General features: G+C 34.9%; 1 protein-coding gene across 1 annotated transcript; it reads right to left on the bottom strand.

Moving 5' to 3' along the window:
* Positions 1 to 3,156: 3,156 nt before the first annotated feature.
* RIOK2 (RIO kinase 2) lies at positions 3,157 to 14,144 on the bottom strand. The gene is made up of 10 exons (XM_026719367.2): positions 13,965 to 14,144; positions 11,952 to 12,090; positions 10,880 to 10,996; positions 10,548 to 10,723; positions 9,539 to 9,627; positions 8,719 to 8,910; positions 8,134 to 8,226; positions 6,751 to 7,263; positions 5,948 to 6,044; positions 3,157 to 3,982 (listed from the first exon to the last, which is right to left on the bottom strand). The coding sequence occupies exons 1-10, from the start codon at positions 14,028 to 14,030 to the stop codon at positions 3,821 to 3,823; spliced, it is 1,644 nt and encodes a 547-aa protein (XP_026575152.1). The 5' UTR covers positions 14,031 to 14,144; the 3' UTR covers positions 3,157 to 3,820.
* Between the last annotated feature and the right edge of the window lie 9 nt (positions 14,145 to 14,153).

Raw genomic sequence — 14,153 nt, 5'->3', positions numbered from 1 at the left:
ATTTGCTTCTGGTGGTTGTGGCTTTCAAAGGAGTACTTTCCCCAAGGATATTAAAATTGGGCAGGCTCCTATGGAATAATTTTTCAGGAAATTCTCCCTAATCATATCTGTATAATGCAAGTCATAAAAGCAGAATCTAGCTGGAAATAATACTATTGCCAGGGAAGTTATTTTATTAACGCAGGCTGGAAGAGAAATAATTTCCAAGATAACCATATAATCTGATTTTCCCAACTTCTGTTTTTATCAAATCTTATTTAATTCCTTAATTTCTGAGTATTTCACACTGTGTTTCTCATATAATAAGGCCGGGTCTTTTTTTTTTTGAGCCCCGAAAAAATGGCTAGGCTGTCTTTTCGGGGGTGACTTAATTCCCCCCCCTTGCATCTTCATGAGGGCGGCGACGGCTTGGATGTTGACCTCGGCGTTGGTGGGGTACTTCGTATCGGGGTCAATGCAGGCAGCACCATATCCGAGTGTGCAACAAAAGTACTTCCTAGTGGCAAGCCCCCCCACCATTCCCCCCATTTCACATGTTTTAATATAGGCCTTAATTTGGGGGGAGGGGCTTAATTTCATTTCATGCCTATAAAACATGCTGGGACTTCCTATTGGGGGAGACCGTATTGTTGGAGAAACAGGGTAGTACAAATCTCAAAAGGTAAAGGTTCCCCTCACGCATACATGCTAGTCATTTCCAGCTCTAGGGGCGGTGCTCATCTCCATTACAAAGCCAAAGAGCTAGTGCTATCTGAAGACATCTTTGTGGTCATGTGGCCAGCATGACTAAATGCTGAAGGCGCATGGAACACACTTACCTTCCCACCAAAGTGGTTCCCATTTTTATACTTTCATTTTTACATGCTTTCGAACTGCTAGGTTGGCAGAAGCTGGGACAAGTAATGGGAGCTCACTCCCTTAGGCAGCGCTAGGGATTCGAACCGCTGAACTGCCTACTGAATCACCATGTCCCTTATCTCTACTAGCCTGATAAAATCTAAACCACATTTAACATTAAGCAGTTTGGGAAACAATTGCAACTTTTGAAACTGCAACAATTAGTTGGATAACCATCCTGAATACAGCAAGAAAAATACTGAAGAATTTCATGTTTTGCACCTATGGCGTACAGCTGTGTTCAGATTGTTAGGAACATTATTCATCTAGCCTACATGTTAGCTGAAGTTCCTGGTAAATAAATTTGATTGAATGTATGTATATGAAACAGGAACGATGTATGGTTAAGTTCATGCTTTGTATAAATGACATGTTGACCTTTTAAAGATTTTAGATATTTCAAAAATCTTCTTAAAGAAAAAGCTGAGGCTAAACTCTTGTCTCTATCTATAGACAGGTTTTAATCTAAATAAAAGTGGAATTAAGGAACATTGGTTATTTTTGGCCATACCTTTCTCCTAAGTAGTGCTTCTTTTTCTCAGAAGTAAATTTATTTGTTTAATAATGCATAACCTTGAAGCATGTGCATGGGATTAGAGCCAAATTCTTATATTTATATTTCATTTTTTAATGTACCGCTTTGTTCTTTCAATGACTTTCTGCACTGTATGAAAAAGTTTAGGAACAAGCCATAATCTGAGAGCCTAGAAAAAAAGATATTCAAATCAAATCAAATAACTGAATGGAATCAATTTACCAAATTGGATTAATAGCAACATGTATGAATTGAATTTGATGCTTGATTTTTTTTAAAAAAAAATTGAATTGGAAAATTGAACAATTCAAAGTTTATTTTGTAATGAAGGAAAAAATTCTATTGATTTACTACATTTTGCATTCTATCAATTATTTAGATTAGATTTATGCATCATACCAAGATTTAATGACATGGATTTGATTTTTCCTTCATGTAATATTGCTCCAGGCAAGCCAAATCATAATGGCCTGTTTACCAAACTATGGTTAAACCTGGTTTACTAGTTTGTGTGAATACAAAAATTGTATTGTAACAGCAAAATCTTTCACTTGAACTTTTGGGATGAAGAAAAAATGCTTCAGTAAATTATATTCCAACAGGATGATTCACTGTAACTCAAACATTACATAGTGGCACTTCTATATATAGGGTCTTGGTCACTGTAAAAACTGTACTGTGTCAGCTAAAATTAGGCATAATTTTGAAGTCTCAAATTCAGTTGTTTTTACATACTTCCTTTGGAATACTCTTGAGCTCAGGAAAACCTGCACAGAAGTTTGTACCACAAGTGTTGCAGACATTTTGCTATGTGTTTCAGAGTGCAGTGATCCATAAGTGAGTTCTTGCCATATTTATAATTTGCGGGGGATCTAAATTTTGGAGGGGTTGGTGAGCGATGGTGAGTACTTCTTGGGAAGTATCCATTGATCAGTGATTGAATTTGGTGCTATTCCCTTTTGATTGGTCTACTTTCTGGGTTTGTTGTGAATATTTAGAATAGAATACTTTATTGACCAAGTGGGATTGGACACACAAGGAATTTGTCTTGGTGTAAATTCCCTCAGTATACATAAAAGATACATTCATTAAGAATCAAGAATCATAATGTACAACACTTAATGATAGTCATAGAGTACAATCAGCAATCAAATCATAATTTATATTTTATATTCTATTTTGTTCTTGGTGATAAATCATGTCTGGTCTCATTGTTCTCTTGATGGCACCTTCTCTGGCTGTTCTGCCATTTACTTGATCGGTTGTTGTTGCATATTGCCAGTTTAAAAAATAGCAAAACAGCCAAATGATCTATGCTTTAGTGCAAATCTTCCAAAATCTGGAGAAACACCCCCACCCCTGGAATATGTATAGAGAGCCCGAACTACTACTAATTTAGGAGTGGGTTTTTTTCTTATTAAATCCTCACCAGCATGGACCCAAACGTGGAAAGTGAAGGGGCAGTATTAAATAAGAATAACAGAAAGGAACAGAGAACATGCAAATGCCTAAAAATGGTATTGGAAAATAGGTTTTACACACTACCATTGGTGAAGTTAATCATGGTTTCATTTACTTCCTGGGATCTCACTAAACTACAATCTAGCAGACTGTCTGGTTTCAAATTAGAAATTGTTGTGTCACATAATAAAACTATGCTAGGCTTTGGTTAAGCGTAGGAAGTAATACCACTTAAAAGCTGATTATTTTTCAAAATATCAGATAATTTTAATGCATTTTTTTAAATAACAGAAATATTCTTAGTATAAGGGTCTAGGCAAGAAATGTTCATAACACAAAAATAACAATTACTGATTAATAAAAGTATCTTGTTTAATACAAGTTACAAATGTAACTTGTTAAATGTGACCAAAATTCTTATTCCACTGAGCTTTTTATCTCTTAAATCATATTTTTTATTTTTTTATTACTCTGTTCTCTTGTAGTTTTTTTTCAAACAGATTTTTTTGAAAGAAATCAAAGTCTGGGATGCACCCAAATTTCTATGATGTTTTTCTTAAATAATGATAGATCATATCAAGCATGCCAACTGATTTTTTATATTCTAAAGATACAACATTTTGGCTAAAAAAGCCTATTTGTTGGGCTCAGGACCCTTGGCAATAGGCCATTTACTAAAATGTTGAATAAATATATGAAAAAAAAAATCAGCAGTACTTCATTATTTTTTTGAAATGTTCTTGCAAGATCTTTGCAGTATCATTTTCATTACTTGACAGTTTGGATGGGGTTTATAGCGGTAACCTTTGGGATTTGGAAAAAAGAACTTTAGATTTAGATTCTTCTCTGTAAGTAGTTATTTAAAATAAAAGATTTGTTTGATTTGTAAGATGGGAGAAAAAAAAAGATAAATGTCTTCATAGGATGTCATTCCCAGAAGCTGGTTGAATCCAAACTGGATTTGATATTGTACATGTTTTCCCGCCGTTGTTTGGTGTAAATGTTAGCTTCTCCTTTCTGCAGTCGTCGTCTGAAAGCAGCTTTTTGTTGTTTATTTAGCTGGCGTTTTACCTTCTGTTTTACCAGTTCCTGAAATAATAGTTTCATCAAAACATTAGTCTTGTTTGGAATGAAATAATATCAAAATATTACAATTCAACTTACACATTATGCCATTCAATCAAATTAAAATTTCTAGGGAACACTCAAGATTAATTTATCTTGATGTCTACAAAAACCTGTAATAAGGTAAAAAATACCAATGTACTTGAGAATAAGCAAGTCATGCAAAGAAGCAAGATGTTGCAGATGTGTTTTGAGATTGTTTGGAAGAATACTAGTCCCTCTTGTGGCTATGCCCAGAAATAAATGCCCAGGAAGTACACAAATAGATTAGAAACTATTTTCTGAGACCCAATTTACTAAATAGGATGGCAATTTCCCCTTCATTCAACATTGTAAAAATAATTTAATGAGCTACAATACATAAATTTTAGTTTGAAAATATGAAAAAGGAGAGCCTGGCATTAGCAGCTAAGCGGTAAAGTGTTAAGAACGCGGAGTACTGCATCCAGTTTGTTCTCCACATTATAAAAAAGATGTTGAGACTCTAGAAAAAGTACAGAGAAGAGCAACCAGGATAATTAGGGGACTGGAGGCTAAAACATACAATGAACGGTTACAGGAACTGGGCTTGGCTAGTCTAGTAAAGAGAAGGACCAGGGGAGACATGATAGCAGTCTTCCAATATTTGAGGGGTTGCCACAGGAAGGAGTCAAGCTATTTTCTAAAGCGCCTGTAGGCCAGACAAGGAAGAATGGATGGAAACTGAACAAGGAGAGATTTAACCTGGAAACAAGGAGAAACTTTCTGACAGTGAGAACAATCAACCTATGAACAGCTTGCCCTTGGAAGTTGTGGTAGCGCCATCACTTGAGACTTTCAAGAAGAGATTGGACCGCTATTTGTCAGAAATGGTGTAGGGTCTCCCACTTGGGCGGGGGGTTGGACTAGATGATCTACAAGGTCCCTTCCAACTCCGATTATCTGTTATCTGGGGTATACAACAATCATTTGGTTACCCACCAAAACAAAGGAGGAATTCATACTTCCCCATTTGTACTAGTTTGGAAAGCTGTGCTAGGAAATTTGTTTAGGCGTGGAAGGGAGCAAGTAGTGGTCTTTTCCTATTTCTAAGCACTACCCAAACCTCAAAACAGTGAAGATGCGTGGAATTAACAAACAAGGATGCTGTATAATGTTGTTTAAAAATTAAATAAAGCATTAAATCCTCAAAATCCATGCAGGCTTTTGCTTTTCTTGTATTCTCCATCTCAAGTTACTCCATATAATATGTAGCCACTTGAAGGCACTATAGCACAAGCAAAGTATAAATTAATGAAGCTACGCAGAAAGCTGAAACAAATATTTATAAAAATACAGTTTTCAGATTTGTGGAAATATATTTAATTTTGTTGTGTGCAGTCAGTAGATCACTGTATTTACAAAATTGTACTAGAGTAACAGAAAATATATATTTTAAATAAATTCATCTTAATTCTAACTTGAGGGTAAAAATAACTAGAAAACCTCAATAATCCCATCAACACTTTAAAATTCAAAAGAGGTATCTGTGTTAGGATTTAATTAGAAGTCATTTCTATTCCATTCAAAACAAGCACCTTTAAGACATTTTTTTACAATTTAAAATGAAATGTAACTGTTTAGATCTTAATTGTCCTTCGATAAAAATCATTTTAAAACAATGTGTTTAAATGATCGAGACTTAAGAATGAAGAAACTGAATATTCTGGATCCCCTTAAATTGATTTTATCCATTACCTGAAGTTTAAAACCAATATATATATATTTCCAATAACTGGAAAAAAATATTTACCAATATTAAATTTCTATTCCTTAGTAAAGATCTAATGCATGTGAAATTATACCAAACAAGTGTTAATGAATCTGCGGTCAGGCTTGGCAGTAGATGATTTTTTTTTGGGGGGGGGGGCGGGGGAGGAGGATCCTGAGACCCATTATGTAAAAACTTACAGGAGGAATTGTTGTCTGGCTTGTAGTGCTCTGTATTGAAGTCATACTAGCGGTTCTTGTCCTGTGCTGATTGACATGAAATAGGCTCTCTTCATCCCTAAAATAAGAAACATTTTTTAAATCACTCACCTTTAATCTACATTTTGCTAAGCAGCTTTTCCAACGCAAACAAATTGGAACAATGCCATTCACAAAGGCTGTTTCCACAATCCCAATTTCGTTAATGGCCATAATGCACTAAGGAATTCACTCACAAAACTTGCTGAAGGGGTGGAGATTATTCTTTGGGTTCCTTAAAGTAATCTGGTTTATTGAATACAGGCAGTCCTCAACTTACAACCACAATTGAGCCCCAAATTTATGTTGTTAAGTGAGACATTTATTAAGTGAGTTTTGTCCCATTTTATGACATTTCTTGCCTCACTTAAGTGAATTACTGCAGTTGATAAAGTTAGTAACGTTAAAAGTTGGTTAAGCGAATCTGGCTTCCCCACTGATTTTGCTTGACAGAAGGTCACAAAAGGTGATCAAGTGACATTGGGACACAGCAACTGTCGTAAATATAAACCAGTTGCCAAGCACCTGGATTTGGATCACATGATCATGGGGATATTAAATGTAAAGAAGTTAAAATGAAGCTCATAGTATGTACCAACGTTTGAAACAAACTCACCATTAAAAAAACACTATCTGCAAAGATTATACTGTGTGCTTAATACTTGAGAGAGAAGCTCACCTTCTGGAAAGGCAAAACCAAGAAACAACACATAGAAAGCTTCTAAATGATTAGTGTAGTTCTCTACCTGAAAGGTCTAAATTCCCTGTTTAATGTAGACAAATCAACCAGACTGGAGCATTCATCTTCATATTCTTTGTCAGCAGTATCTTCTCCATGATCCACTTCGTCTTCCAATTGGGTAGATTTTTCAATGTTGTTCTTATCACCACGAAAACCAATGGCTGAGCTTTCAGGGTCAGACTTCTCTTCAGTCATCACCTGCCCTTCCATCTCTTGTAAGGCACAGCTGAATTCCTGCAAATCTAAACTGTCTTCATCTTCTTCTGCACTATCTTCCTCAGGGGTCTGCAACAAACCTCCTGAAGCTTTTTTAACCTCATGTATGAAATTCCCATCAGTCATTTGATCTACGCTGTCACATGAAGCAACCTCTCCTTCTGGATCTTGCACATCAGAAAAAGTCTCTGTTTTAAGATTCTCAGATTCAGGGCAATCCATATAAAGTAATTCATCATCTTCCTGCATTTCTTTGGTGTAGCCACTGGCTGAGATTTCAACATCAAGAGAACACTCTTTCCTGGTAATGTGAAATAAAGTGAAACAAAATTCATTTTTCAAGTAACACTCAAATTATAATATCTCCCCCCCAATAAAAAAACTCTGCTTATTTATAATGCGCTAATACTTCCAAAAGGAGAGCAGGAAAAAATAATTGTGATCTTGAGATGGAATTCCAAAAATTACTAAAATGATTAGTTATTTATTGTAAATTGACTCAAATCTTTTTTTAAAAAAATGGGGATGGAGGAAGGGGGATGGATGAATCTTTGTTAGATAGTGATTATAAAGAAAAACAGAGGGAGATTTCCATTTAGATCAACAAAACGTCTGAATATCAGTAAAAATGATAGTAGGAACTGGAAGTAAATGGGAACAAGGGGTTCCCGTCATAATACAGCAAGAAAAAAGTTATTGGGGTCTATTTATACAAAAGAGAATGCTTGTTTGGATACATTGCTTTCTAAGAATAATTTGATCCATAATTATTGATTTTAATAACACGCCCAAAATGTTTAAAAATAAACATCTTGAAACCTCAGAACATACTGTAGATAAATGAAAGGAATAGATTAACAACATAGCTACTTTTAATCTTGTGTTACATGTTTAATAAAAAATTACATTTGCATATGAAGTACAATACATGATTTGGGACCTTAGCAGATACAATTTAATGTAATGTTTAAAGGAAAATACAAGGCTAATAAAAAAGCTAAGAAGTTATATTACTTCTCTTGGGAGGCATGGTTCATACCAGTAGTTAAATTTTAATATACCAAATATATCTACAGGTGAAATCTCAATGTATATTGTATACCTAGTACTATGGAAGACAAATAAGAAGAATGAAATAAATATTCATGTGCTAATATACCAGATAGCTTACCTAACATCCTTAAAAGTTGGATACAGTTCACTTTCATAGCTGAAGCGCTTCATGAAGAAATCACGGATACATTTCACATCTCTATCAAAATACCTGAATTAAAATATTATTAGAAGATTTTTATTTATATTTGGTTGTAATTGTAAGACTCTTCATGGCTTAATTAGAATAAAAGAATTGAAATAGTCATGGTACAAACTTTACAATAAGAACAATTAAAAACCACTAATCAAGCTCAAGAATGAAAACAGAAATTCAAGATGGCATTATTAAATTAGGAAAAAGCTCCTGGAAACTATTCCAGCACAAATTCACATTAATCTTTAAAATGTCAAATTACAAAAATAATTATTCAAACTTCCCTAGAATAAATTATTTTACATGGCAACTGATACAGAAAAAACTTTGGTTTTAGTTTACCATGATTCTGATTTACTGGCTTGCAAGCTATCAGTTAGAATTCAGTGTTATGTGAACAAGTCATTATTGCTCAGCAAAACTTAGTTGCAATAATGTAAAATTTTGTTGAAATTTAAATCAAGGCAACTTTGTTGAGTTGACTATTTACATGAAGAAGTTACTCACCATTCAGCATTTGGGTGAGAGGTTGATACCATCTGTGGGAAATCAATCATTGTAACCTGGTCTTTATTATCTAACATGAGATTGAATTCATTAAAATCACCATGGATCAAGCCATGGTTGGCAAGTTTTACAATTAATTCCATCAACTCATTATATAGGGATGCAGGGTCTTCAAGATGACGCACTTGACACCTACATAAAAAATTAAAAAGATAAAAGCTCCATTTAGCTATAGAGAAAAACAATATCAGACTAGAATACAATTGGCTGAAGAGAAAAAAAAAATCTCACTAGAACAACAAAGGAAAACAGAAAAATTTATAAGACAAAATAATATGCAGAGTTCAGTTTCCCTGACATGTCAACTCAAGGCGGTTCACTCAGTTGCAATAAACCCTACAGATTATACCAGTCACCCAGCAATATATGAGTGTAAATGTGCAATTTTGTATGTGTGTGTGTATATACGTACATTATTATATATAAAACATTAAAAACAACATATCAGAAAAAATACAATGTTTCTCAAACTTACCCATCTCTACTTGTAAGCCAACTATGTAGAGAAAAGAGCCATTTATGCCAATACTATCTAGTTGGGAGACCTAGTAGTATAATTGTTTGCATTAAATGAGGACAGCTCACATGCAATTGAAGTGACATATTGTGGCTTATTCCTTTTGAAATGTGTCTTGAAGAGAAGAACTATTGCTGTGGTGATTTTTTTTTCAAAAAAGCAGTGACTGGCAGCTTATCAATTTACCACATTGGTAGTGAAGGAGCCTTAATAGATCTGTACCAGGCAAGCACTGATACTTACAGTGGGTAGCCATTGACAAGTTCCATTACTACTGCATGTCTATTGTAGTCATAAGGTTTTGGAACAGGAAACTGTCTGTCATACAAAGCCTGGTCAAGGAGGAAAAAACAACCAAAGACATACAAACAGGCAGCATGAGTAAATACATTTCCTTTTGAAGGGCAAATAATTGTTCTAATCTATTAACATTAACTTTGGTGAATAGCCCAAACACATTATGCACATTATACAAATTATGCACAAATATAGGAGTGGCAGTGTTACATCAGGACAAAGATCCCTCTCATTTCTTAAGGTGGCCACTCAATCGACTGGAAAAAATGTCTGGACTTGTCCTTCAACAAATGACACTAAAATAAACTATCATATTGGTGGATAAGCTAATAATTTTAGATGACAAAATACACCCCTGAAATTGAGTTTGGCTCATCTGTGAATGAGCTTATAAAACAATATATTTGGCAAAATAGTCATGTATCCTGTATACAGCCGGAGAGAAGCCTATCTACAATTTTTTAAACCAACATGCCATGAAAAAATGCAGGTTGGCTTATGTGTGGGAAGGACATTTTTCATGGTATCAAGGATCAACTTAGGCATGGATGGGGTTATATACACAGTATTTTTAAATGTGGTATATCCATTTAAACATAGTAATTAGCAGCCATTACTGGTCAAAACATCCATACAATAGTTGTCTGATCCCTTTTTAAAGATGTCTATCACAATTCTGCGACAGCAAAAATAAAAACAATACAACTTATTGGTAAACCTAGTTGTGAATCACAATCATGGATGAGCTAAATGAATTCAAAACAATAAACTTATGATGATTCTTACAAGACTTATCAAGAGCATATTAGCAAAATATAAAAAAACCTCGGGCATTCTAAATCAAACCATTTTAATGAGTGAAAAGAAAATTACAGGAAGGCAACAGAGTCCTTGGTGTATCTTATTCTCAGTTACAACTATCCTGGGTCATCAATCAGGGATATATAAGTAGTACCTTCATATAGGCAAATTCTTTCATTGCAGCAAGACGTGAGAGGTAGAGCCATGACATCTTGTGTCTGTGTTTGTGGTAATCACGCTTGTTTTTCAAGTTCCGAAAGGAGGTCCTCCCAAGCCTATGCAGTTTTAATGCAAGTTGCTCTTCTTTTTCATTTGCAACAATGTAAATATCTTTAAAACAAAATTTCATTCATGCATATGCACAGTATCACTAAGCAGTTTCAACAGTCAGAATTTTGGGGGGTGGGGTGGGGGAAGAATTTACAAACAAAGGTTATGATAACTTTCCCAACTTCTCCTTGCCAATTAAACTAGTGCTTAAAATACCTGATTCTTTTCCAACACCCATTTGGTTCCCAACAGAACAGATCACGTCTCGGGAAGTCAGTGTTTTCAAGGCAAGGTAATCATAACCTCCATTAGTTAATCGATAACCTTGGACAGCTGAAAAATTAAAATATGACAACAGTATGCGTATGTTAATAACTTAATATGATTATCCTTCTGATGATATAATCCTGCAATTATATTGAACTATAATTCCTAACATTGCTGATCATCCCGTTCCTTCTGCTGGATGAACGCAAGCTGGAAGAAATGGCATGTTCCAGGTCTCAGCTATAAGACACTGTCAACCTGTGGACACTCCAAGGCATATATTCTCTGTAAATGGGCTTATCCTCCAAACAGGATCCACCCAGAGTTTGATGTGACTCCTTTTGTACTGCTGTGAAAAGCTGGCTTTCCAGGAGACCTACGGAGTTGCTTCCTGGTAGTTATTGTAATGAGTTGGTCATCTTTCCAGACATGTAGTATATATTATGTCAGTTCCTTTTTATTAGTTGTAGGGTAATATCTATTATTTCTAATTGGAATTTGTAAACTGCTTAGACTTATCCTAGCCAATGAGCTGACATTCAAAGAAATAAACATATCAGCTGTAATGTTGACTATGGAGGCCTTGATATTTTCTGAGCTTGGTTGCACCAACCCCAAACTGATTACAATAACAGATTTCAGACAGAAGAAACTTCACAGTTCAATCCCGAGCTACATATATTCTCTTCTATTGAATCTGTTGGGCACTGTAGCCCACGGCTAGAGTGGGCTAAAAAGTTGTGGAAAAAACATTTTCAATCATTGAAAGGACTCAAAATAGTTAATTTCAGAATCATCTCATAATTGTGTATTCAATTTGAAAGAAACCTTACATATACTAAGGTACATCACATGCTATGTACTTAAGTGTAAAAGGGACTGAATGTATCTAAAATGATGAAAAGTTCTGTGTTTTCTATTATTTATATAATTTGAAACATGATAATAAAATGCATTAATACAAAATTAACCTTTGTTGGTAGATAAACATGCACAGAAGAATAAAAAAAATTGTACTTACTTTTAGTTCGTTCATAAGCTGTAAGTCTATGTTTTGTTAATTCTTTCAGTATTTTATTACAACCCCCGTGTTTAAGACTGGCAATGGAGGCAATCAAACTAGGAGGGACTATTTCATGATTCTTCATGCCCATTTCTACCTGTAATAACAAAAAGAAAGAATAATAAATACAATGTATTATGATAAGCCTAACTTGATATCTTTCCTATTCTTTTAAATGTATTTTATATGTACGAATGTATATTTTGAATGCATGTACCAATTAACTTTGATAATCTGATAAAATATAGATGGCTTAGTCTTGAAATGGCAACTTATCAGACCTACCTTGAAATGGCATTTTCTCTTTTTTGTAATAAACTGGATTAGTCTTTTATATCTTTAAAAACTGAACCAAAAACATACATATTATGACATTAACAGTATGTGACACCTATCTCATAAACTTTTATTTTGTGCTTATTTACAAATATATACAATTTTTGCAAATGTAAACATTTAATCTATAGGTTGCTTATCATTAATTCTTTCATGTGCATTTGTCTTAATTAAATCCAATCATACCATTTTTCCCAAATTCTATAGTATTCAGAGTCGTCTTTCTCTCATAACATCAGGGTTAATTTATCCATCTCAGCACACACATTATTTTTTGAATGATTAATTCGTCTGATGGTATATAATTGTGCTTCCAACACTGAGCATAGGCAATTCTAGCAGCCGTTAAAATGTGTAATATTATATATTTTATATTTTTCCCACATTTCTTTTTAAATATCCCTAACAAGAATAATTCTGGTTCCAATTCTGTTTGTTCCTTAGGGTGAAGTGGCATTCTCAAGGCAAATGAATGACAGAACAAATTATTGGCAGGCCTTAATTTGAGTCCAGATTAATCTCAACTCTGTATCTTCCAAAAGCATCTAATTCATACCAAGCATTTAGTATAATTGGAAAAAATGAGACTGCGTGAACCTCAGGAAGACTGGGTTAAAGTTTAATAGAATGGGCAAAGAATTTATCTCTGATGCATAAGCTCTTAATGTACATACAAACACAACAACCAAGTGATAATCATAGATACCAATAGAAAGTAATAGGATAGAAGGATAATAGTACTGCCCTACTACATGGGTAAATATCTTTATATATAGGGGATCTATCCTTTGTTTAGTTTAGTTTAATAGTATGCATGCTATCTCTCTGTTAATGTCCAATCCACCCAGCCATTCAAGCATAGGGTGGTCTATGTTGAAAAAAATCAGACATTGAGCAGGTGTAAGCTCTTGATGGACATTTGGACACAATGTGATGGATATTTTGTCCAGAAGCAGTCACACTGACAAGACCCCACTAAACAATGAGTCCTGGCAGACACCATGTGGGCTACGGATCGGGTTCAGAGTTGGCCAATGCTGGCGAGGAAGGTCAAAATTTCTCTCTCTCAAGATAATCAACATAACTTGGTAAACTCGCAAGATACGGTTTTCTCGCCGTGTACATGTATACATTTGAACTAGACTGCCTTGTTTCTCTGTGTCATATATGTGGGTATATGCATAATTCTATATTTATTTATTTATCGTCATGGTAATGTAATGTATATTGGAGATGGTGATCCTTTTGAGATCTTGTATACAACGAAATTTCATTTTAATGTATGCCGATTAGTGTACATTCAAAGTGACAATAAAGTTATTCTATTCGATATTCTATTTTATTCTAACTTTATTTACTTTTCTAAAAAACAAACAAACGGCAGCTCATCTGTAGAGATGTGGAAGCCCCAGATGTTCCTGAACCCTCAACAATTCCAGTCATCATGCCTAAAAGCGAAGGGTTCTGGAAGTGTCAGAACATCTGGAGGGTCGCACAACCCCACTCGGGTCTCAGCACTTTTACCCGGAGCCATCCTAAATCTCTTGCAGCAGGAGAACACGTGGCCGTCCCGAACAATTCAGATCTCAAACCTCCCCTGGATTATATAAATCGAATCCGCCAAACCAGGCTTACCGCAGTGAGGACCCTAAAGTGATCCCTGGAAAGGTATCGGAGTAAAATAACGTTCAGTTTCCCCATAGCGTCGTCCGGATACTCGCCGGCAGGCCAAAGAAAACCGACGCCTCAATCTCGCCCAAGAGGCCAATCTCGTTTCATTTATTTGGGATACGCATGCGCGCCCTTCTTCCTGTCCGTCTAATG

The sequence above is a fragment of the Pseudonaja textilis genome, chromosome 2 (assembly GCF_049901715.1).
Source record: "Pseudonaja textilis isolate UNSWEBS1 chromosome 2, rPseTex1.2, whole genome shotgun sequence".
NCBI lineage: Eukaryota > Metazoa > Chordata > Lepidosauria > Squamata > Elapidae > Pseudonaja > Pseudonaja textilis.
The sequence above is the reverse complement of the archived record's forward strand: the minus strand, read 5'-3'. Positions and strand labels throughout refer to the sequence as shown.